Raw genomic sequence first — 24,002 nt, 5'->3', positions numbered from 1 at the left:
GATTTTAATGAAATTTAATTTTTGTCATATTTTTCTCTCAATATTTGTGTTTAGAGGGGACAGAATTTATTTTATGCATATATGATTAAATTTAAATGATTTGTAACTTTTGTTAGTCTTTATCATGCCAATTTTTCTGATGACAGATAAAACAAATAATGATTTATATTTAAGTGACTTGGAAAGTAAAATCATACCTAGATGACACAGTAAAAAAATATTTCACTTTAAACCATAATAGCTTTTCATAATTACTATATTAATAACTTTAAAAAAACAGGTTAATTTGAACCTAGCTTAACTCCTCATACTCATAGGTTCAAATCTCCACATTGAACTGGAAAAAAACTTAATCACAAAGTTACAATCTTAAGCTTAGAAATTATATATATGTACATGAAGATATGATAATTCTAATGTCTACATAATTTATGTAAAACAAAAACAATAGAGAAGTTGGTTTTGGGCTTAGCCAATAGCCAGTTCAACCAGTTTGTGATGGAAAACACAAGACAACCAAATTAAACAAGTGGTTTTCCCATACTCCTTAAAGTTACCAAGAGTTGAAATGGATGCAGTTTCAAGCTTTTTTTTTTCTTTTTGTGAGCTGAATTTGCTATCAGAACAGAAGAACATGTATATCAACTACCAACTAAGATCATCACAGAGGCAATTTGATCTTCTCTGACCATTTAAAGATATCTGAATAGACTTGATCACCTCCCAAATCCTCCCCTTGAGCCCCGGCTGCTATTCGAATTATATCTTCGATCAGCGCAAAGTTTCCCATTATATCGACGTGGGCACCACTCTGCGTTCCCCGTCCTTCTAGCAAGTTTGATGGGGGAGAATGGTTGTACTCCCTGACGTAAGTTCGGATTCCTGAAGGATTAAATCTGGTTTTCCCACGCCAGCCTTTTGCACACATGTAACCAGCACTTAGAACAGGCACGGTTTCGTCTCCGTCGACGGTGTAAACTCCATCCTTCAGACAGCCATCTTCATCCCCCTCATTAGCTGCAGTATCTATCTGAAACGGAATGTAGCACTCAGCAGCAGGAGATAGCTTGTAAACATACGCTCTTTCAGTCGGTATTCCAACTCCATACAAAGAAAAGATCTCCATGTCGGGAGCATTTGGTAATCTGCAGACCGGTTCGATATCGAGATTGTATCAAGAATGTGTTGAGATTAACAAAGGTATTCAGAGTTTACTAATCTCAAATAGAGCAAATCGAGACGGAAATCTCAAGCAATTTGAGTGGCTCAAGTCTCCCACAAGCCATTCACACAATCATTTAACTTTTCCTACCCCACTATTTATATACTCTCACTCATAACTGAAATACTCAAAGAGGTCCACTCCCAGATAAATTATTGAAACAATGTGGTTGATAGTTCTACGCATTATTGAAACAATGTGGTTGATAGTTTTACGCTGTTGGATGCATGAAAAACAATATTTATTTTGGTCTCAATCATAAAAGACAGCCTGACTAGTGCATCAGGCCATGCACACCTATGTCCATGTTCCTGAAGGCATCCAAGTATTTAAGAAAAAATGAAAATTCTTTTGATATTTTGTAAGGGTTCTTTTCTGATGTATTCTTGATAAACCAATCACCCTTTGTTTGAGAGAGGGATAAGAGTTGATTGTTGGCGATGATTTGGGGAAGGGAATCTATGAAAGGAAGTTCTTGCAAGAGAGAAATTATAAATATATTTCGACTCTATAACCGAGATTTATTAAGGATATACTAGGGGCAGTTGCATTCATAATTTTTTCCTACCTACGCTATTTTTTAACCAACTAATTTCCTTTGTTGGTCCCCGCATCACCTTTTTTAATTCGAGAATAAGTGTATTTAATAGAAGGTAATGAATGCTGTGTATAAAAATGTAAAATCTAGAGGATAAGGTTCTCACCTTGACTCCAAAGGGTTGGACCAATATTTGTAGTGGTTATATTTTGGATCATCCAGGTTGTCGGCAATTCCATAAGAGAAATGGGCACTTCCACGTTCCATAGTTTGTGGGGCAACATAATGAAGTAAATCTACAACTGATCCAGCTGTATAAACTTTGTAATCTGAGATTGCTCTGATACCCTCTATTCCCATGTCATGGTATTCAGTCCAAACGTCGTGGCAGGTAGTATTTGCAACATTATGGCCCTTGATAGCATCCTACACGATAGTAAGATGCGATTATAAGACTTTTTTTAATAAAATGATCAAGACAACTGATTTTTGGTTCGTTTTTCTACAAATATAATGTGACTACAAGTATTTAATATATTTGAAAAGAGCGTTACCAAAAATTCAATCCTCTCAATCTCAGATGAATCTGCCTCTGCTATGTCTCTCCCAAACGATATAATCCTTCCATAGTTAACTTTCTTTGAAGGAGAAACTGTATCTCCATCACCATTATGGCCTCCATTACTTGTATCATTGTTTTTTTGTTTTCTTTTGCTGGGAGCATGGCCATCTTCAGGTGACCAATCAAGACCACCCCATATAATATCCCCTCCTTTTGGTATCATCGACATGGTCGAATCCCATGTCCGAGTCATCTTCATTACATGCTGCAACGTTTGAATGCGAAATAGATCGTTGTCCAAGAAAAGTGGTGCAATAGCCCTGCATTATGGGAAGAAAGAGTCATGAACTCTTTAAGTCAACAAAAACCAAAAAATCAACACTTGCAGACTCACAATGAAAGAAAACTATTAGCAATGAGATTATCTCGTAGAAACTAAAAGCTGTTAGCATTCTAGTTTACAGAGTGGCCTTGTTACTAGAACAAATACTCAAAATATTTACCGTGTGTGATTCAAAAGATTAAAGGCGTTTAACAACATTGGAAATGATGGTGGCTTGAAATTCGTACAGGCACACTAGATGGAATCTATAAGCTAAGAGTAGATCATTATTGCTATTGGCATAGACTAAGGTAACCTAAAATCACTACACAACTTGCTCAGCCTAGAGGATTTGTGACATAAAAGTAGGTGTATCAACAACTTGAGTTTTTCTAATTAAAACTTTCGCATTAGACAACTTTTAGACTTGTGAATTTATGGACAATTTACAAGTGCCTATTTTTCCATATACTGAATTTACTTCCCTAGCCCTGAAAACACAGACATACAGGGACAGCAAAGTTATTCAACTACAATGGAATTAAAGTGATAGAGACCTGGCAAATGCAATATCCTTAGCTTCAGCAGAGAAAAGCCCAGCAACAGCTTTGGGAACACCTAGAAATGGTCCACCAATATTTATAACTGCTTTTATATGCTTAGCACACCAGTCTGGTCCTCCCCCACCACCCATTGGCGCTGGTGCTTCAACCCACTTCATGAAATGCATGAAGTATAAAACACCCATTGAATGCGGAATTATCACTGCCTTCTGCCCGCTATTCGTCGCGACCAGCAATTCTATGTTACTCTTTATCCGGCTGAGGGTTTGATCTCTAACCTATATCATTTGAGAATTAAATAATTAGCAAACAATTATAAACAGTTTTAACTACTTTGTGATCTGAAAAATGATAATAGTTTTAACAACTATAAAATTGTATTTCACCAAATGATTACCTCGGTGTTTTGATATGACATTCTCCAGTCATATGCAGCCATATACATTGTTTTCTCCTCGTAACCAATACGAGCCAAGTTAGCAATCAGAACTGCCCACACAAAATAACCCGGAGCAAAATAATCTGCAGCAACAAGCCCACTGACTGGCCTGACCCTGATTCCTGGAGGATCTAATCCAGTTTCATTATCCAATGACATATGCTCTACCCAGCATGAAGGTCTGCAAGGGAAAAGTTTAAACAAGAATACCAAATTTACTTTGCTTAGTTATATAAAATCAACCAAAAGTTTCTTTGGATGCGCACAGCATCAAACAGTACATTGCAATGATTACAGTCCAGAAGAATTCTTAAATAATCAACCACACAACACCAACAACTACAGAGAATGAAGATTGAAAATCCATTAGACATCAATGATCTTAAAACCTCATACTATTTGGCTGACATATACCACTCTTTGAATCATGAAGAAAATTTACTAAAACTTAGTATTATAAGTACAACTCTGACAATTATAGGAAGAGACATGGAAAAAGTAAAACCATATTATCGAATACCTTTTATACACTTCGCCAAATGTGCCACCCCACAGGCGCTTCCTGAACAATCCCTCCGCGCATTCATGGCCTTCCCATAGTTCAAGCCCACCAGTAACAATCCCCGGCACAAACACGACTGGGTGCTTCACCTTCAGCCCCTCTTTCTTCAATTTGACACCCGGTGGATCCGGCATTGGTCCGGTGATTGCCTCTGTCACGTACTGAGGCAACGATGCGGGCATCGCATTGTACAGAAACAACAAGAACCACCATGTCGTACAAACACACCCCACAAACCAGCAACAACTATCGACACACGACCACTTCTTCTTTGCCTTAACTTCCTTTACTTTTCCACTGACCCTCTCCTTCTTGCCGTCATCTTCATCTTTCTGAATATTGGGATCTTTTTCCGCCGCCTTCCTCCGACGCATCCCAGACATATTTGGAAGTACTCAATCTAGAATCTCTCACTAAATTCTCATAAATTAATCAATCCTACTACACCGTTGCGAACTAAAAAAAAATCCAATCAAACCTCTCCCGGATACAAAAAGAATTTTAGGGAACGAAATTCCGACAACCCAATCTGGTAAAAACTAAATAAATATTCGTGGAAGTAAAAAGATTCTTATGTAATGAAGAAGAAATGTGTGTTCCCACCCCGGGAAAAGTTACTTTTCTAGACAAACAAACAGCGCCAATCGAAAGCTAAAAAGATACCTAAAAAGCTCGAAAAAAAAACGCAGTTCGAGAGATTAACCGAAAGATTGCGTTCGATTCGAAATGGAAGCTTTCCAGTCACTTTCTACAGTTACGAGCAGAAGCTTTAGCTTATCGATTAATGCCGCGACGGCGTAGGGAGAGAGATGGCCGGAGGCCGGAGGCCGGATCGGGAGCTGCCGACGGCGGAGCAAGATAGCAAAATTATGGCGCAGAACCGAAGCGGGTTCAACGTCTTTTGCTTTCAGATTTTGACTGAATCGTTGATAATATGGAATTTAAAATTTGCTCCCATGATTTATTAAGTGGCATTATTTTATTGGTTTATATATTTTTGTCGTTTTATATTTTTCGTCCATCGGATTGGCTATCTTGTTGAAATTGGATCGAACCGAGAGACGTGATTTTGATGGACCGAAATTATTCCGTGTGGGCAACTGCAGCAGATTTTAATTTCCACGTCTGTGGGCCCCAGCACGTGAAACATGTGTGTCTCGCACGCGTACCACGTCGTTGTTTGTAACCAAATTTATTTTTTTCTTTTCTTAAGAAAGAAAAACAATAGTTAATTTTTTTACATTTCACTAATATCTCAAAATGGAAAAAAATACATTTTGTAATTGATTGGTATTGTAGTTTTTTTAGATACTATGCTAAGTTTAGCATAAACATAGTGGTTAACTTTCTTTAATAAAATTTGCATAGGTGGTTAATACCAGCGTAATTAAGCGATTAATGTATATTATTCTTTGAATTTTTTATTTGATTAAATTGAATCATAAACTTAGATAAGCGTAGCAATTTTTACCCTCTATTCTTTTTTATTTTTTTAAGTATAAAAAAATGTGTATATATATATTTTTTAATACAATTTACGGGTGCGGAGTTAAACTTATGACATTTTTGTTAGACATATGCGCTTTAACCACTTGAGCTATGTTCGGTTTGACAAAAGAAAAATGTGGATTTTTTTCACTAATTTTATATTTTTTATTAATTTGTGCCTCGTGTGACATAAAAGTCTGAATCCGAGGCCACTGTATATATACAATAATGTTTACTTGGGCGGCCATTAAAAATAAATAAATAACAACTTGGGCCATTTAATACCGGCGGCATTAGCTAGTTTTCTAGCTGTGAAGTGGGCCGGCCTATCAACTGGGCCTTCAGCTGCGTCAGAACTCTAACAGAAATGTTTGTTGGGCTTTCGTATCAGGTGATAATTCTAATTTTCTTATTGAATTTAATAAATACGAGGGGTAAGATTTCGAATCTTCAACTATCAGAATTCGGAGCTGTAACACTAAGCTATGTTCATATAATTTAGTAAATAATCAATTTGTAATAATAATAATTATTATATAGGTTTAAATCTCTCTATTGTGCATTAATTTTTAGATTATGACATCTTTTTCAAATATGTGTATTAATGTGTAGTAAAGATCATAATAGTTGTTTTTCAAAAAAATTCAAGTACTAAATTAGAATAAATCCTTAACCCGTAAATAATGTGTCCAATGTCTTAATCATTGAAATATAATAAAGTTAGCAATTCATAGTCCACATAATGTTATATTTTAAAAAAACTAAATATATTTAAATTAATTGAAAAGAATTCATTGGTTTATTTCTACCCTTCGATAGACAAAGGATCTTAGTAAAAATTTTGAGCAACTAAAAATACGTCACATTAAATAGTCAAAGTAACTAGGAGAATTGTTATCAGGGCGGGGTGGGGATGAGGATGAGCTTAGGTTCTCATTTTCTTTCCTCCATTTCATTCTTTTTGTCCATGATTTTCCACAAAATTTTCTAGAGGAAATTATTCATCGTGTATTGTTGTTAACCATCTATTGAAAAAAATCTGAATTAAATATTAAATATCTCTAGAATCCCCATTTAATGGGAATTTCCATTTAAAAAGAAAAACTCCTAAATTCCCCAAGAATCATAATTGATTAAAAAATAAATCATAAGATTTAAATTTTCCCATTCAAATTATTAATACAACAAGTTGGAAAACGTAAAGATCACAAAAGAGGAATTTTTGAATTTCCAACGGTTGGGTTTTATTTATATTAATTGTTTTTGTCGTTTGTCATTTTTATCTATTAATTATTGTTTATATTTTATTGTTAAGCCCTAAAAATAATATATTAATTCCATTTAAGAAGTCTACAGCATTATGTTGCAACTTCCTCCAGCTAAGCTACACCAAATTCCAAAATTGCATGTACTCTGCTGGGCCTGCCTCCTTAAAAGCACAACATTAATTAATTTAATTTAACTAATACACATGCTCTAAAGCAAAACCCAATTATTATAACAAATTTTAGAGAATGGAAAAAAAAGAGAAAATTAACTATAATTTATATAATTAGTATACTTTTTCAAATGGTTTAATGATCAATTCTATATCGAAAATAGTTGTTTTTGCTGTATCACGACCCATCCAAATTTTAAAAGATGAAAACCTGAAACTAAATATACATAAATTAATAAAGTCTTCAGAGTTATTTTTGAAAAAAAAAATAGAGAGTTTGAAAAACATAAACATCTTGGAATTTCAAAATCATTTTTAAAATCAAAAAACAGAAAAGTGGTATTTCTTTTCGAGAACAAAATGATTATCAAACAGATCTTAAATTAATCTAAACTTCACTTCTCAGTCATTATCGAATATACCTATATTTTTTTCTTGAAAAACAGCGTTCTTGCGTCAATGCAATTAGTTTTTGGATTAGTGCAATTTAAGGTTTGAATTAACCTCATGATAAAATTAGATTTGGACATATTGAAAATGTGAGAATCTTGTCTCATATTAATTACTTTTTGTTTTTTGTTTTTCTTTTTCTAACGAGCTGCTATGTTCTTATTCAACTAATGCTTGTATAAAATGTCAAAATCATTCCTATCTCAATCCAACTCTCACATGTTTGTTTGTTTAGGAAGAATTTCATTTTTAGTGAGAAAGAGAATGATTTACGTGAATATGAACAGTGACTGTAATGTAGTTGTTGGAGGTCCAAACAAAAATGCTAAATTTTGTTATCGTGTGGCTATTATTTTATTCATTTAAAAATTTTCTAAACGTTAAATTATAAATTTTATCCACAAACTTTCGTCGTGTACTCATCAAATGAATAATATTTAAGTGATGATCGATCAGCCCCAATTTTTTATCGACTGTCATTGAATTTTAAGTCTAGAGAGAAATACAAAAAACGAGAGATAACTTGTATGTTTTTCTTTTCAAAAGAAAGTCAAATTTTTAGTGGTAGTCAACATGAATATAATAACAAAATAGACTTTAAAATATGTCTAATAAAATCGAGAAATTTTCAATCTTGTGTCTAATAAATCTTTGTCTCATATTTGATAAATTTTGAATTCATGCGCATATTTCAATACATAACTTAAAGGTCATCATCCTATTAGACAAATATGTCGGTGATCTATACAGACACAAAATCGAAAGTCGAGTGACCTATTAGATATTTTTATAGTTAATAAATTTATTAAATATAAAATTAAAAGTTATTTTATGAATTTATTAGACACCATCCTACAAATTTAAGAATTAAACCTATAATTTAATTTATTTTAAAATAAAGTATGAATAGAATAGAGCATATCTAGTGAGGTAGGTGGCTCATACAAAAACAAAAAGTTCATTCTTTATATCACTTTGGAACTCTCACCTTTTTCCACTTGCATGTGTAACAGTCATGGTATATTTAACCTGCCAAATGCAAGCAAAGCATAAAGCCCTAAAGTTTTTGCTTTTTGTAATTTTTATAAATAATTATTAAGATTACAAAATTAAAAAATAAAGAAAGAAAAAAAAAGTTCCCATTGCCTTCAAATCACAAACAGGCCCAGCCCTTAGTCTACAAATTCCAACCTTAGCTTGCAAGGAGACATCCAAAAAGTTAAAGCATAATACCATACACTTGTAATCTTAGTTTGCCAAATACTTTTAATTTTATAATATATAGTTTTTAAATTAATCATGTATTGTTAATATATAAAACATATTATTATAAGGTTTTAATGTGGGCTTTCCACTTTGGAAAGACATATCCACGCTTGTCACCCCAAAGAAAAGCATCCTCATTATCATGTTGCTTTTTTTAATCAATATGATATTAACCATGTCCTTCAATCGTACACTCAAAAGATTTTCTATTTCAATAAAATTGTAATGTGTAAAACTTATTGTATATATTTTTTGAAAAGTGTATTTCAAAAGTCTAAATTATTCGATTAATTAAGATTCAATTGAATTGCAAATCAAACTTTCCATCTAGCACCCTTCCTTGCTCCTTTATGGAATATGCTTTGGCTCTAACTCTATGTTCCATCTATCTTCGTATGCACATATAATAATGTCTTTATTCCGTAGCTAGTTTTGCTAGCTCAATAATAACTTAAGCAGTTGATGAACATATGACAATTGGACAACGTATTGATGTCTCCACTTGCAAGTACAGCGCATAGACAAGACACGTCAAGAATGGCTGACACTCGTGAGGCTTGGGTTAAATTCTAAACCAAATAAATTAAAGATAGGTTATAAAGAACCATATTGTGTCAATTTTTATCTAATTATAATTTTGTAGCTAACAATAAGGAGCAAAACATAATCTTAGTCATGACCTCAATTGTTGATGCATAATTTGGATTCAAACTTCGATGAACACCTATAAACACAAAGAAATTTAGATTCGGACTCAATCCGACCAGGTTGAGTGGCCTGACCTTCAGCGACATGACCTAGACAGCTCGATCCATGTCGCTTATTTAGCTTCACTTCATGTGAACTTAGTAGGGTAATTTTATCCACAACGTCAATTTTATAAGACCAAACCGCTCAAGACGTAGGTGAATTTGGCTGGGCTTCTTACCTCCCTAATAACAATCATCGCATTGCGAATAATAGGTGATTCGATTCGACATTTTTCTCTCAAAAAAAAAAAGTAGCAATTTTTTAAGGAGGGGAGATGTTTGGAAATAGTATTAATTAAGAAGGTGTACTTGGCGTTGGAGGATACAAAATGTTTTGTAATATTGGGTCAGTAGGAAACATGGAAATGACAAGGGCAGGGGTCGTACAAATAGTATGATTGTTAAGTTATACGGTTAAGGCCCAAAATGATATATATTATTGTGGCTTGTTTGACTAGCTTGTGTTTGACAGGTTTTTGTTTGTCTGGGATGGGGACAACTTTTCACCACCATCCAAACACGCCGTATTCGTGTGGTAGGGGGCCGGACCACACCACGGCAAACGGAATGCTCCAAACGGATACGCTCGCTTCCCACATGCTTCTGTTCTGTTGCCACCCCCTGGCCCCACCCTCCTTTCTTAATATTTCTTCTTCTTTTTTTTAATTGTGCTTTCCACTTTATTTATTTTAGTTTTTGAAACTGGTTTGTATTTCTATCTTTATTGTAGTTTCAATGCGATGGTAACTTTAACATATTTTTTTGGAATGTAGTCGTAATTTTATATTTTGTGTTAAAATTTTTATAGATAAATTTTAAAATGATCATTTTAAAGGTAATGAAAATTTAGAGACTATAAAGATCAAAATCAATTATCAAAATAACATTTAATATTTTCTTTTCATATGTACATTCATTTTCTTTTTGTGAACAATTCATTTTTGAAACATGTCACTTTTCTTTTTTTCAAAGGAATATGTCACTTTTCTCGGTACAAATTTAATTGACGTGACATTATTTTTCTTTTTATTTTTACAATTATATATATATATTATTTGATTAAAGCTATGGTTGATAAGTTTTCAATTTCTAAAAAATATAATTTTTTTCCACCGTTTATTTGCTTGGTTTTAAATGTCATATGTCAAAGCAAATGAACATAAGTCAGTGATAATTGACATATATCTCCTACCATGAAATTGTGATTTCAATCTGTTCGCCCCACATATTGTACTTAAAAAATATCTATAGAAATATCTATAAAAATATTGATAAAATATCAATGTCAATACATATTCTACAAAAATTATATATAAAACAATTGTAAAAAAACATTAATATTAATTAAGCATTGCAATATTTCAAATAAGTAAAAAGTGATTAATATTAAAATTATGTATTTTTTTAGTACACAAGTGGGGTGGGGTGGAGGATTCAAACTTATAGTATCTTAGCAAGAGATAAGTATCCATTACTGTTGAGCTAAGTTCATTTGACAATATTATTTCTATATTGGTGATATTTTTCACATTTTTCGATTTTTTTGCAATACTATGGAAAATGTTGATTTATCTCTCATATTGACGTTGAGTTCATGGATACATGAAAATTTCCACATCTCGATAAATATTTAATACCCTCATCCTTTTTAATATTTTTTTTTTCCGTTCAATACACAGATTTGAATTTTTATTCAAATTTCTATCTTTGATACCCATTCTAAATCATATCTGTTATACACTAACCTAAAAATAGTTCTAACATAAACAGTTGGGAGATGGGATTGAACCTATTAACGTTTAAAATAATAATATGTATTTTATCTACTAATCTATATTTGGACTGACGAACATAGCTCAATGACTAATCTATAGTAACGTACATGTTATCAATAAAAAATTTTAATTTTCATCCCTACATTTTTAATGTCACGTTCTCAGAAAATCACATGTAACATAGTAATGATATCTTAATTTTGTTGAGATAAGGAAATTAAATTGAAGAGGGGAGAGAGGGGAATATTTTGGATTGGGTCAAAAACACAACTAGCGACAAAAACGGTGCGTACAGTGGCTTCAGTTCCACTCCACTCCCTTTGGGTTGCATGGAAAATGGAAATCGAGCCATTTATTTCTCCCAAGTCGAGTCGGATCAGCGGCTAAAGCCCATCCACATCGCCAAAATGACAGCCAATCGTTTGTCTTTTTCTTCATTCTAACGTTAATTTCGTTGTATCCATTAAAATTTAGCCTTTACTCTTTAAATGTATATATTATTATTTTTATTTAAATACCGTTGGTGGTGATTTGTCGAGCACCACGTGTCAATGAATCATAGGTAAAAAGGCAACTCACTCTAATGACATAATTTGAAGGCCTGAATATTTAGAGAAGAATAAACACATCAACCGCCTTCTTTGGTCGGGTCGATGTATACACCATTGGTTGTACGCACCTTCATAAGTAGATCTCGAAGGTCAATTTTGTGAAAAGATGAGTAGATGCAATGCACCATGCTTCATTGCAATTAACCGTATTTCTGACAATACACTACGATACGGTCATAAGTGCCAATCAAACGATGTCGTCGGATCAAAACTCATAAATAAAGGGATCTGGTTTATTTTCTTAGAGGTACATGAAACTGTTATCTCTCTTAGTAATCGATATGACTTAGATGGATTTGAGAGAGTGTCATAGCCTTTTCTATCTCTATGCAGGTTCTGAACGTTCATCGGCCACCCAAGTACGAACTTTTAAATTTGGTTTTTTTGTTCCTACATTTTTAAAAAGTGACCATTTTAGTCATTTCATTTTCATTTTTATCTAATCTCTTCCGATTATGATTTGAGCGAAGACACCTTGCTAACTAAATTTATTGAAATGTAGTAATAAATTTGTATTAAATAGATTCTATTATGTATAAAAATTGTGTTGGAGTTTTATAGATAGGAATTAAATTGGTAATTTTTAAAAATTATAAAGACCAAATCGAATCTTTTGAAAGTATAAGGGTTAAAAGAAATAAAAGTTGAAATTACGGGACAAAAATAAATGTTTTTTTTAAATAGGAGACTAAAATAAACCAAAGTACAAAGTACAAATATTAAAATAACATATTTTTAAAGTTATATTAATTATAACTAAATTTGAGTAGTTTAATTGATAGTTACGTTTTTTTAGTATAATACATGTCTAGACGGGGATTCGAACTCACAACTTGTTAGTCGAAGACATGTGTCTAAATCGATTGAGCTATATTTAGATTGACATTAACTACCTCTTTTATTAAATGCTTGCATTTTTTATAAATCGATAATTACGGGTATGGGCAATCCAACATCGATCTTTGGACAAATACTTAGAGTTGTACCATAATAAAAGTAGCAAATTCAATAACTAGCAACAAAGGTGAAGTGATCAAAGATGACAAAATGGTAAGAAAATAATCTCTTTTTTAAGTGCAAGGATTATAATCTATCCCATCATCAAATAATTGTTTATGGAAGAGGATTATGAATGGAGCTAGGGGTACGTACCATACCATGAATACTACAAAAGAAACAACACTTACGTATACTACTAGTCAGAATTCATGATAAAAATTTGAAAGTTTTTTAGTTTTGTGAAAAAGTAAAAAAAAATCACTTTTTCTACGTTTATTTTTCCTACTTGTCACAAATTTAATGATAGTAGAAAAAAGATAGACTTTGAATTGATAAACACTCAGTATTTTTCATTAGAAAATGTATTCTCAAGCTTTTCATTTTTTTCGATCAGAGATAAGTATCTTAACCAGTAACTATGTTAAGGTAGTCAAAATTAAAAAACAAAGAAAAACATAATAATACAGAAAGGAAAGACATAATTTCTCATCTCATGTGGAAACTTAAATACCGTCACAAGAATAATATACACCATTTAAAATGGCATTAATTAATATTTATGGAGGGCAATTCACCCATTAAAAAAAAGAAAGAAGAAAAAGAAGAAGGAATTTTGGAGGGAAGCCAAGCCATACAATACTTTGATATTTGGATCCAGAAATGTTGGTAGCGCACGTGACTGGATCGCCCCCCTCGTGACTGAATCATATCAAATTCCCAAACACAACGAAAACGCCTCTCCCCTGTTTCCCTCTTTCTGAGGCGGCGCCGCGGCGGCGGCCACTCGGCTGCGCCTGCCGCATCCTAACGTAGCCACATAGGTTCTTGGCTCCGCGCCGCGCCGCTGCGTCGAGCTCTGACTCTGCAGCCCAAATTTCAATAGAAGAAGATGAAGAAACCTATTGAGTGTTTCTCACTCCTCGTAACTGGCTCGCACGCCGACCACCGCGGGCGTGGCTGAGGCGGAGGTCGAGCAGAAAAAAAAAAGGAAAAAAAAAAGAAAAAAAGGGAAAAAAAGGTTAAAGGCTCGAATGAATGCGATTGAAGGAAGAATCTGATGGCTGTATTTAAAGCATCGTAACGAAGAAACCCTCTTTCCCTAATCCCGACGCTTCATTCGATTACTTCCAATCCAATCGACTTTTTTCTTCTTCTTCTTCTTCTTCTTGTTCTTCTTCTCTGTGCGCTTTTTTTTTTTCATCCGGGACCTGATTGAAAGTTTTGGAAAGCGACTGCTCGACGTGATCGTTTTCGAAGTCAATCTTTTTGCCTTTTTCTTGTCCTCTCTAATCCGTAAGGTGCTGCGGAATAGTTCCATTATTCCACTTACTTTTTGTTTATTTGAACTGCTATTTATCGTTTACATTATTCCGTATTGCTTTGGCCTTTCGATTTGAGATTTTTTTTTTCTTTTTGATATTGTTCTGGGTGATTAGAGACAAGATCTTGTGTTTCCGCACTGTGACAGAGCTTCTGGAACTCGCAGTGTACGCATTTTGTTATTCGGTGTGAAAATCCGGTGGATTGCTGCTTCAGGTACCGGAGATGTTGACGTGTATTGCGTGCTCGAAGCAGCTCAACAATGGATCTCTGCACCAGCAGGAGGGAGAAGACGCCGTTGCTACTCCGAGGACTAAGCAAACAATCAAGGCCCTTACTGCTCAGGTAAACATTGGCCGTTCTGAGATTCTGTCTCTATTCTCGGAAATTTTGAAGAAATTAATTCTGTTGCTCTCAACAATTATGCGGAATTTTGAGCGTAAAATTCTTTCCTGGAATCATTGTTGATCGAACTTTTTTGAGGAGAAACACGAAGAGCAAGGAGATATGATTTTTTTTTTCACTTTCAAGGTGATCAAAAAAGAAAGCCAGAGAATTGTTCGATTTTCAGTGTTGGGGGAAAGAAGCCAGACAAGGGAATTAATGTGAAATTGACGGTTTCTGCAATGTTTCTTACTTGGTCAAAGATCATTTTATTGTGAAATTGATGTTTATGACGGAGACTTTTTCTTCTACTTTCAGATCAAGGACATCGCACTGAAGGCCTCGGGAGCTTACAAGAACTGCAAGCCATGCTCGGGTTCATCCAGCGATAACCGCAAGTATAAATATGCAGAATCTGATTCTGCCTCAGACTCGGCGAGGTTCCATTGCTCCTACCGCCGAACCGGTAGCTCAAACTCCACACCAAGGCAATGGGGAAAGGAAATGGAGGCCAGATTGAAAGCGCTATCTAGTGGGGAAGGGACCCCTGCGTCGGGAAGTGGGCGAACAGAGATTGTATTCATGGAAGAAGACGAGCCCAAGGAATGGGTGGCACAAGTGGAGCCTGGTGTGCTTATCACTTTCGTTTCATTTCCGCAGGGAGGAAACGATCTCAAACGGATTCGTTTCAGGTAAAATATTTGGAATTCAACGGTAGCTGATGATTCCAATTTGTCTGGAAGTGGATCACTTGTTTGTCAGCTTGTGTCGGTCGTGAATTTGAGGTTTAACACTCCGGCAAGTCCTTTATAAACTGAGGTCATTTGTTTTAGTCATTCCTGTAGTTTTTTTCCGTAAGATTTAAGTTTCAGACTGTGGAAATGTAAGACAGTCTGTTGGCTGGTGGAAATATCTCCAGTGCGGATCTATCCATTTAGATCAGTGATTACCTTGTCCTGTAAAATAAGCTTAGGAGGTGGAATATTGTGATTTAGCTGCGATTTTAACATTCTAATCTGTTTCCTCTTTTCCCATGATTGTGTGTTTTAGAATTATGAATTTGAATGTCTTGAACAATTTTCTTTTGGCTAAGTTTTCTGTAAATGCTTGTGGTTGGTTGCTAAGCCTTGATCTCTTCCATCGATCAGCCGTGAAATGTTCAACAAATGGGAAGCTCAAAGATGGTGGGCGGAAAACTATGAGAAGGTTATGGAATTGTATAATGTCCAGCGGTTCAACAGCCAAGCTGTTCCCCTCCCACCATCCCCTCCACAGTCAGAAGACGAGGTGAGTTTCAAGCATTCAGCGAGTTTGCAACGATTGTCGATCTTGTTACATGCTTAATGAGTTCTATTCTATTCCAGGCCTCAAAAATTCAATCTGCCAAGGACAGCCCTGCTACTCCACCTTTGACAAACGAGCGACTTCCTCAAAACTCAAATCACCCATTGGGAAACTCATCATCAGAATCACTCGATCATCATCCTAACCAACCCTCTCATTGCTATGATCTAGGTGGTTTAGCTTCATCCATTAACCCTTCCTGCGCAAACGAAGCAAAGACCGAGACATCATCTGGAGATGGTTCTGCGAGGACCAGTGAGGGAGATGAGTCAGAAGAAGAGCTTTCTGTAAGTAATGCCAGTGATTTGGAGACTGAATGGGTTGAACAGGATGAGCCAGGAGTCTACATCACTATCAGGGCGCTGCCGGGTGGCTCAAGGGAACTCAGACGCATTCGATTCAGGTATTGTATTATAAAATAACAAAAACCATAGTTTTCAAGCTAAATCTCTCACTTTCTGACTATTAACCTCCCCATATAGGACTCAGAAACCGTTATAGCTCTGCAATATTATATCATGAGAGAAATAACTAGCTTGATAAGTTGCTACTGGAATTAGGCTCCTTAAACTACGCTTGCAGTTTCTTGTTTGAGTCGAATATGTCTGTGTTGTCAATTGTCATATGTTCATATCGTCCTATTAAGCTGGAAACTATCGATCAACATTAGATCCTTCATCTTGTTTTCGATATACTCGCAAAAATCTGACCCCTGGCTTGGTTTGTGTTGACACAGTCGCGAAAAGTTCGGAGAAATGCATGCGAGATTGTGGTGGGAAGAGAACCGAGCAAGGATACAAGAACAGTATTTGTGATGGGGGTAACTCAATGGAATTGCATCTCCTTTTACTCAGTGGCAAATGATGTTTCAGTTGCAGATTGTGGGTTGTTTTTTTCACATCCCCTCTCTGCCCCCCTCTCTCTCTCTCTTTCAATTTAGACTTCTCTCTCTCTTAGATTGGCGGTAGGAATCAAAGGATGTTGGAAGATATAACATTGGTTAGGAGAATGGTTCAGAAAAAAAGATGATAGTTGAGATAACAAAAATCTACACTGCTGAAAGCCTGAAATATTCCACCTTCATTCTTGTTTCTCATTATTTCAGAAAGAACCAGTGGTGGTTGTACATTTGGGTGGGACGTGGGACATGTTCAAATATTTCTCTTTTCATGGACTTTGAATGGCCCACTGAGCTCTCTGGTTTGAGGCCCAAACTTCTGGGCCCTGGTGAGTTCCTTATGGGAATCCATTCCTTTGGTTCTTCCATCCTCAAACTCAAAACATTCTTTTTACATGTGAAGTTAATTATTTAGAGTAATAAATTATATAAATAGGTTAAATTACAAAAAATACTCTTGAACTTTGCTATTTGTTTCAATATTACGGTTGACCTTTCATAAAATGAAAATAGAAATGTAAAAGTAGATTTTTTTTTATTTATAATTTTTAATGAGCTATCCACTGTGAATGGTAGTTGGGATAGATATAAGTCATCAAATGTGAGTATCTTCCTCTCATAAATATTATTCGAGTAAATATCAATTTATTTTCTGTAATTTTGGTGTAAAGATGAATCATTATTGATTTTTCTAATTTAGTAAGCAATTATAATTTTTCTTTTATTTCTGAACATTCAAGTTCGAACTTGGATCTTGGGTTCCAACACTCAAGTCTCTTGCGTGCACAAAACAATTACAGAATTAAAGTAAAAATAAGGTTTTTTTTTGTCATTTTTTCCTTTTTAATCCATTTCAAAGAATATCTGTTGGAAATGGAATGCACCTTCTATTTCACTCTACCGTACAACCTTATGAGAGCACAGATTCACGGGCAAATAAATTATTGAGCATCTTTCTTGTATTTGCGATTTGTTCACACCTCTTATACAACAACTTTACCTTAATTATAAAATATGTAACGGTTATTTTTATTTATTTATTTATTTTGACAACATGTAATGGTTATTTATTGATTAAACAAACTCCAATTATTTTTTTCAATTAATCAGATCATAAAAAAAAAAAGTTCCAATCAAGCTATTTTTGATTGAATGAATTAAACCCTCCTACCTTCCATGAAAAAAAAAAATCTAGTTTGACTGTTTGAGTTACTTTTATGAACGAATAATCTTTATCTTTATTTACTAAATGAAAAATTATTATAAACTGAAAAAATAAAAATTGTAAAAGTAATCCCATTGGTTGGAAAGTGGAACAATGTCTTGAAACTTGAAGATTCATTCACTATCACCGCCACGACGAGGAGGAGTTACCGTTAGGCCTGTATGTGAGGAGGGGCAATATGGTAAATGTGGTATCTGACAGTTAGGATTTCTGTAGAAGGGAATCGGTTATCTTTTCGTTAGTCCTCGAGTACAGCAGAATTCGCAGCCCTCTCCTCTCCCATGGCAGGTTGGTAGCTTCTACGTTGATTCACAGAGGAATTGGGTTTGTGACAGCGACTATGCGACCTCGGAAAACGGAGAGGAAATGCGAAAAAATGTGAACAAAAACAGAGACAAATCGTGGCTGCGGTGAAATCCGAATTTGGAGGAGGAAATTTGAAATCGGTTGTGGAATGGGGAGTGGAGGATTCAGTCATGCGAGGCAAGGGACTTAGAGATGAAGATGATCGCTCAGGTCGTCGGAAGGTCGTCGGAACGGGAGAAGCTTCGGTAAAGATGTCGGTATTTTCTGAGGAGGGTGCTCTGTGGGAGAGGTTCCTTGCGATTAAGCAGGAGGGAACCGTCGCTGAGTATAGGACGCGTTTCAAGATTCTCTCCACGCCGCTGCTGCCGGGAATCTCCGAGGAGTTGTTAGAGGCCGTCTTCATGAACGGCTTGGATCCACTCCTCCGAGCAGAGGTACGTTGCTTCAGCCCTAATGGACTTGATGAAATGATCCGGAAGGCGCTGTTCGTGGTGGAGAAGTACCGGGTACTGCAAAAAATATCTCAAGAGTCCAATGGTGGTACCTTGGGTGAAACCATTGCTCCACGAACTGATCCAGATTCAACTTACCAAACATTATCTGTTACAGAGTATCTATCGAAGAAGGAAAGGGGTTTATGCTTCCGATGCGACGAGAAATTAATCGTGGGCCATAAGTGCAGAAACCGCGAGCTAAGAGTTTTCTTGGTTCAGGACGAAGAGGATGAGGAACTTCCGAACAACGATACGAAGCCAACGGAAACAGGGGACGATGTGGGGCGGACGGCACCGGGGAGGATGATGTTCCGAGTTGAGATTGAAGATTCAGAAGTTGTTGTACTCATTGGTTCCGGCTCCACCCACAACTTTGTTTCTCAGAGACTAATGGAAAAGCTACAATTGCCGCTGAGTGACACTCCGAACTACAGTGTGGTCTTGCCAACGGGGGCGACAGTGGAAGGGAAAGGAATATTCAAGGCAGTGGTGTTAAATTTGCCTGGTTTGACTGTGATTGAAGATTTTATATACCTCTGGACTTGAGGGGATTTGATGAAATTTTGGGAGTGGAATGGCTCAGAAAGCTCGGGCCTGTGGAAGTAAATTTTAGGAATTTGGTTATGAAATTTCAGAAGGGAGATTCGACTGTCACGCTTAAGGGGGATCCCACGTTGCCCTCCAATGGTTAGCTAGGAGGTGGCGTGGTATTTGTAGTAGTAGGGGTTTCTACCCACTTGGTTTCAAAGAAACTGCATCCTTCTTATTGAACTTTTTATAGGAAAGAATGAAGAAGAATTAGAGGAAATGCAGATTAGGGACTTCTTCGTTTTTTGTTTTTAGTTTCTTTCAGTTTTTGAGTAATGTGAAGACAGCTTGGTAGTTGTTCTATTTTAATTTTGTAGTAGTGAATCATTATGAGTTGAACTGGATGTTTTTGAAGTGTTTTGACAATCAATGAAGGCTAATTTCACCTTAAAATTGATGTTAGCTTTTTGACAGAGGAGTTTCATCTATTTTGAGATCAAGGACATTGCATTTGAAGCCCATGGGAGCATACGATAACTGCAAGCCATGCTCAGGGTCGTCTATAGATAATCAGCAGTGGAAATATAAAGAGTCTGTTCTAATACCGCCTCAAACTCAGTTTCTGATGCTCCTATCGCAGGACTGGGAGCATGCTTTTGACACTGACGTGGCGTGGAAAGGAATTAGGGTAAGGCTAAAGGCGTTGTCCAGTGGAGAAGGGACGCCTCGAGCCTACGAAATGGGTGGCAGAAATCGATCTCAAAGGAATCCATCTCAGGTACTGTTTTACATTAAGCTGTTGATAAATACTTGTCAGCTTGTTCTGGTTGTGGTATTTGTGGCTCAACACTCTGCCAGGGCCTCTCGTAGAACAGAGGTTTTTTCTTGGCATTGCTTTGAAGTAACTTTGAACAGAGGTTCGCGTTTGTTGTAGCATTTAGAAATGTGAAAATTTTCCAATTGTAGTTCCATTTTTCGACTAATATAAGGTAGTGAAGTTGCACTGGAAAAATTGACATTTTGTTTGGTTTCAAGCATGCCCCTCAATGGAGAACTCTCTCTCGCAGTTTCCTTCAAAAAGCTTCCACTTAGTGTTCTATTGGCAAGTTACTTCTCAATCCTGTAAATACTTTTAGTAATTTCTCTCGCCTGTTACCCTTAAAAAATTAGAATACAACTGCTGTAGAGTGATGAGTACAGTAATCTAGCATGGTTAATTCCATTTCTTAAAGCATGTTGTGCTAGGTAGGCTTCTAAATTCAATCACTCTCTTTGAGTCTGAATGATGTATGTTGAAGCCTGTTTTTTTTATTCTATCCACTGTGCATCGTTTAACAGATGGGAAGCTTAAAGACGGTGGATGGAAGACCGCGAGAAAGTTTAGTTCTTTTTGTTCTAAGCAGTTCACCACTCAAGGCATCCAAGATCTGAAGATGAGGTGAACTCTGATCCCATGACTTGAAGCTACAAATCTTAATAATATGGTACACTCTTATCATGTACATGATCTGGTGCTTTTATTCTATTTGCGGATAATTTCATTTAATAAAAAAATCGCAAAACCGGTTCATTTTTGTTATGCTTTAAGCATGAGTTTAATACCATTTCAGACCCTTGATCGAATCTGCTGAGGGCATACCTTCCTCCACCTTTGACAAGTGATGGTCTTCCTTAAAACTTTAATATCGCCCATTGAACATGGGTGACTCCTCATTAGAATCACTTGCTCACCTCCACATCAACCCTATCATTTCAATTAGACAGGTGGTTCAGGGGCCTATTTTTTAGTATCTTATTTAGTTTCAGATTCATTGAATTTCTGTTTGGTGAGTTTAAACAGTAGTGAGAACGTATTTGGATTATGTGACTCAAAATGTGTGAAAATGTTGTTTGTATTTTCAAAATTTTAAACCTGCTACCAAACACAACACATATTCAGAAATAGCGAAAACATGTATAACTCATTTTCCCATTAAATCTTTTGTTTTCAAATTACTAACCAAACACATCCTTAGCCTTCCATTATAGATGAGACCAAAGGCCAAGACGTTGTCTATTGATGGTCGATGAGGATTGGGGAGGGAAATTGATCAAGGGAGCTTTCTACTAGTGATATGGAGTATACACTGAAGGGATGAACCAGGAATCTATATCCATATCATCAGGTATGTAAGACTTTAATTATGAAATTGATTCTTTTATTCCCATATAGGACATAAACTATTAGATTTGCTATATTATCTCCACAGACCACCTCTTACTAGTTTGTGAGGAAGAACTACACAAATTTAGAATCCAGACTTACTTTTTTAAAGTCTTCATTTCTAATTAGCAAGTTCTAATTTCACAAAGTCCAAAAGTAATTTCGTTACTACATAGAACTGATTGCCTGTTTACTTGTTGAGTTGGGAAACCGTTTGCAGGCTGCTGTAGATGGTCAAAAATTTATTCCGTATTGTCAAGCTGGAAAATGAGACTTTTTATCTGCTTTTCCATTTGTGCTTTCTGAAATTTTTACTGCCTGCATTGACTATAACCAGTAAACAAAAATTTGGAGAAATTCGTTCGAGTTTGTGGTGGGAAGAAAACCAAACCGAACAAGGATATGCAAACCGTATTTGTGTTGATGAGTAAATTAGGAGCTCATAAGTTGCAACTCCATTTGACTGGTCTTTGTTTCTCATATTAATATATCTTAATATCATTTCTTCATCAGCTTAGACCAGCGATGGTGTATGAGCCTCTGTTGGTGTGTGGATGGTAAGAGCTAACATTATTTACATTTACTGTTAGGAATCAAAGGATGGTGAAAGCTATAACATGATGGGAATCTAATGGTGGTGAAGGCTAATGCCTCCAAAGGGGCAGCCCAATTGATAAGAAGTTTGAGGTTTCTTGAAAAATATTGGTTTAGAAGTCTCAAGTTCAAACCTTCGGATGTGTTCCAGAGCTTTTGCTCTTCTTTGGGGGGAGTTTTTATATCTCGAGAGGTGAGTCGAGGGTAGAGCCTCCGCTTGACCGATCTCTCGGAATTAGAGGAAGATCTCTCATCTGATGACCCTGAACAAGAAGGAGAAAGAGCATCTCTTAATTCAGCAGGAAAAGAAAGAAAAGGAATAATTGGATGCCCAAGAGCAACAACCCTTTGAGCTAAATACCAAAAACCCTTAATGTTTTATGAGTCTAGGTCTTACGGTGGCATAGGTGCCCTGGTTATAGGGGATCAAAGCTTCGACTCCCAATTATTAAAAAAAATAGTGATGGTGAAGACTAACACGATAGGAATCAAAGGACGGTGAAGGCTAACATTAGATACAGATTCATAGGAATCAAAGGAGAGTGAAAGCTAAACATCATTTGCATTGATAGATCTTTCCAACTTGGCTTAAAACTACTTTGTTCCTTGATTTTTAATTTATAGATTTTTTTAGTATTACAATTCAAATATGAGAGTGGAGATATGAACTTTAGACTTTGTATGAAGGTTACCAATGTCTTAATCGACTTTAAAGTGTTTGTTCCTTTATTAATGATTTTCACCCTTATCAATCAAGTCAAACAGATCAAAGTTTACGTAAATCAAAATTTTACCTTTTGAAAAATCACTCCGGGGAGAATTCAAATTCAGATTCGTATGAAAAAATTAAAACGTTGGTGGAGTACAATAGTTAGAAAAAATGTATAATTTGGACGATAGAGAAAAATGGGGAATTGGATGGTCAAAATGAACTCTATTCAAAACTAAAATTTGAATGACTTTGAAGAATTGGAGCAAATCAAATTGTCTTTGATTTTCTAGAGCGTTGAGCATGTAAATTTATGGCATCCCTTTAGTGGTGCTTCTCATGCACATCCATCTACCACAAAAAGAAATGAAAAAGAAATTAAAAGAAAAGAGAGTGGGAAAAGTAATTGATCCAATTGGTATGATGAACTTTATAAAAGTTGAAAGATTAAAGTTAATTTTGAGCATATTTCACATGATTAAGAAAAAAAAAAGGGTAAATTTGATTCCTCTAAGCCTTCTTTGAGACTTGTCTAATCTAATTGCATATAGTGGTGAACACTTGGGGGCTGCACCCCACCATCACCGATTCTCATTATCACATCTCTCCTTGTGTTGCATTCAGTGGAAATCGCTCTTATTTCAATCAAAGTTTTTTTGGTTACTCGTTGTTTTTCAAATTGTCTCGAATCGTTTAAAAACTTCATGTAACGATATATTTTATCTTTTTCCAATCAGACTAGTCCTTTCTTTTGCTGGGGTTGAAATTCTTCGAATTATGATAGTATTAGGCTTTGTAATGTCCAGTAATAGATCAGGTCAAACAATATCCGCCCTAAAAATTTAGAGGATTGAAGACTAGGAAAAGGTAATTAATTAGAGATAGCCAACTATTTTGGACTTTGGGTAGGAGGGATATATGTTTTAATTTATTGTTTAGACAAAGAAAGAAAAGAAAAGAAAAGCAACTTTTTGGTAGTGTGTTGGTGTGTAGCTCATAGTTCAACCAAATTG

At 35.5% G+C, this 24,002-nt stretch overlaps 2 protein-coding genes and 1 long non-coding RNA gene across 7 annotated transcripts; 2 read left to right on the top strand and 1 right to left on the bottom strand.

The window, feature by feature from the left end:
• Positions 1 to 361: 361 nt before the first annotated feature.
• PDAT (phospholipid:diacylglycerol acyltransferase) lies at positions 362 to 5,144 on the bottom strand. The gene is made up of 6 exons (XM_022294329.2): positions 4,167 to 5,144; positions 3,605 to 3,827; positions 3,202 to 3,485; positions 2,315 to 2,642; positions 1,927 to 2,186; positions 362 to 1,145 (listed from the first exon to the last, which is right to left on the bottom strand). The coding sequence occupies exons 1-6, from the start codon at positions 4,589 to 4,591 to the stop codon at positions 662 to 664; spliced, it is 2,004 nt and encodes a 667-aa protein (XP_022150021.1). The 5' UTR covers positions 4,592 to 5,144; the 3' UTR covers positions 362 to 661.
• Positions 5,145 to 13,652: 8,508 nt separating this feature from the next.
• On the top strand, positions 13,653 to 17,115 carry LOC111021847 (protein Brevis radix-like 2). Of its 5 annotated transcripts, none has more exons than XM_022298972.2 (6): positions 13,653 to 14,282; positions 14,521 to 14,649; positions 15,007 to 15,380; positions 15,837 to 15,975; positions 16,053 to 16,435; positions 16,769 to 17,115. In XM_022298972.2, the coding sequence occupies exons 2-6, from the start codon at positions 14,530 to 14,532 to the stop codon at positions 16,845 to 16,847; spliced, it is 1,095 nt and encodes a 364-aa protein (XP_022154664.1). In that variant the 5' UTR covers positions 13,653 to 14,282; positions 14,521 to 14,529; the 3' UTR covers positions 16,848 to 17,115. The 5 variants fall into 5 exon arrangements, with proteins under 5 accessions (XP_022154664.1, XP_022154641.1, XP_087973760.1 ...); XM_022298949.2 differs by having other exon boundaries at positions 13,654 to 14,282; positions 14,471 to 14,649; XM_088117634.1 differs by having other exon boundaries at positions 13,655 to 14,277; positions 14,421 to 14,649.
• A 3,650-nt stretch (positions 17,116 to 20,765) lies between these two features.
• On the top strand, positions 20,766 to 22,948 carry LOC148208820 (uncharacterized). The gene is made up of 3 exons (XR_015787048.1): positions 20,766 to 20,921; positions 21,499 to 21,648; positions 22,277 to 22,948. It is a non-coding gene; the product is annotated as an uncharacterized LOC148208820 (long non-coding RNA).
• The last annotated feature ends 1,054 nt before the right edge of the window (positions 22,949 to 24,002 follow it).

The sequence above is a fragment of the Momordica charantia genome (genome assembly GCF_013281855.1).
Source record: "Momordica charantia cultivar OHB3-1 chromosome 9 unlocalized genomic scaffold, Mcharantia_2.0 BLBB01000009.1, whole genome shotgun sequence".
NCBI classification, from domain to species: domain Eukaryota; kingdom Viridiplantae; phylum Streptophyta; class Magnoliopsida; order Cucurbitales; family Cucurbitaceae; genus Momordica; species Momordica charantia.
This window is presented reverse-complemented; position numbering and strand designations above follow the sequence as displayed.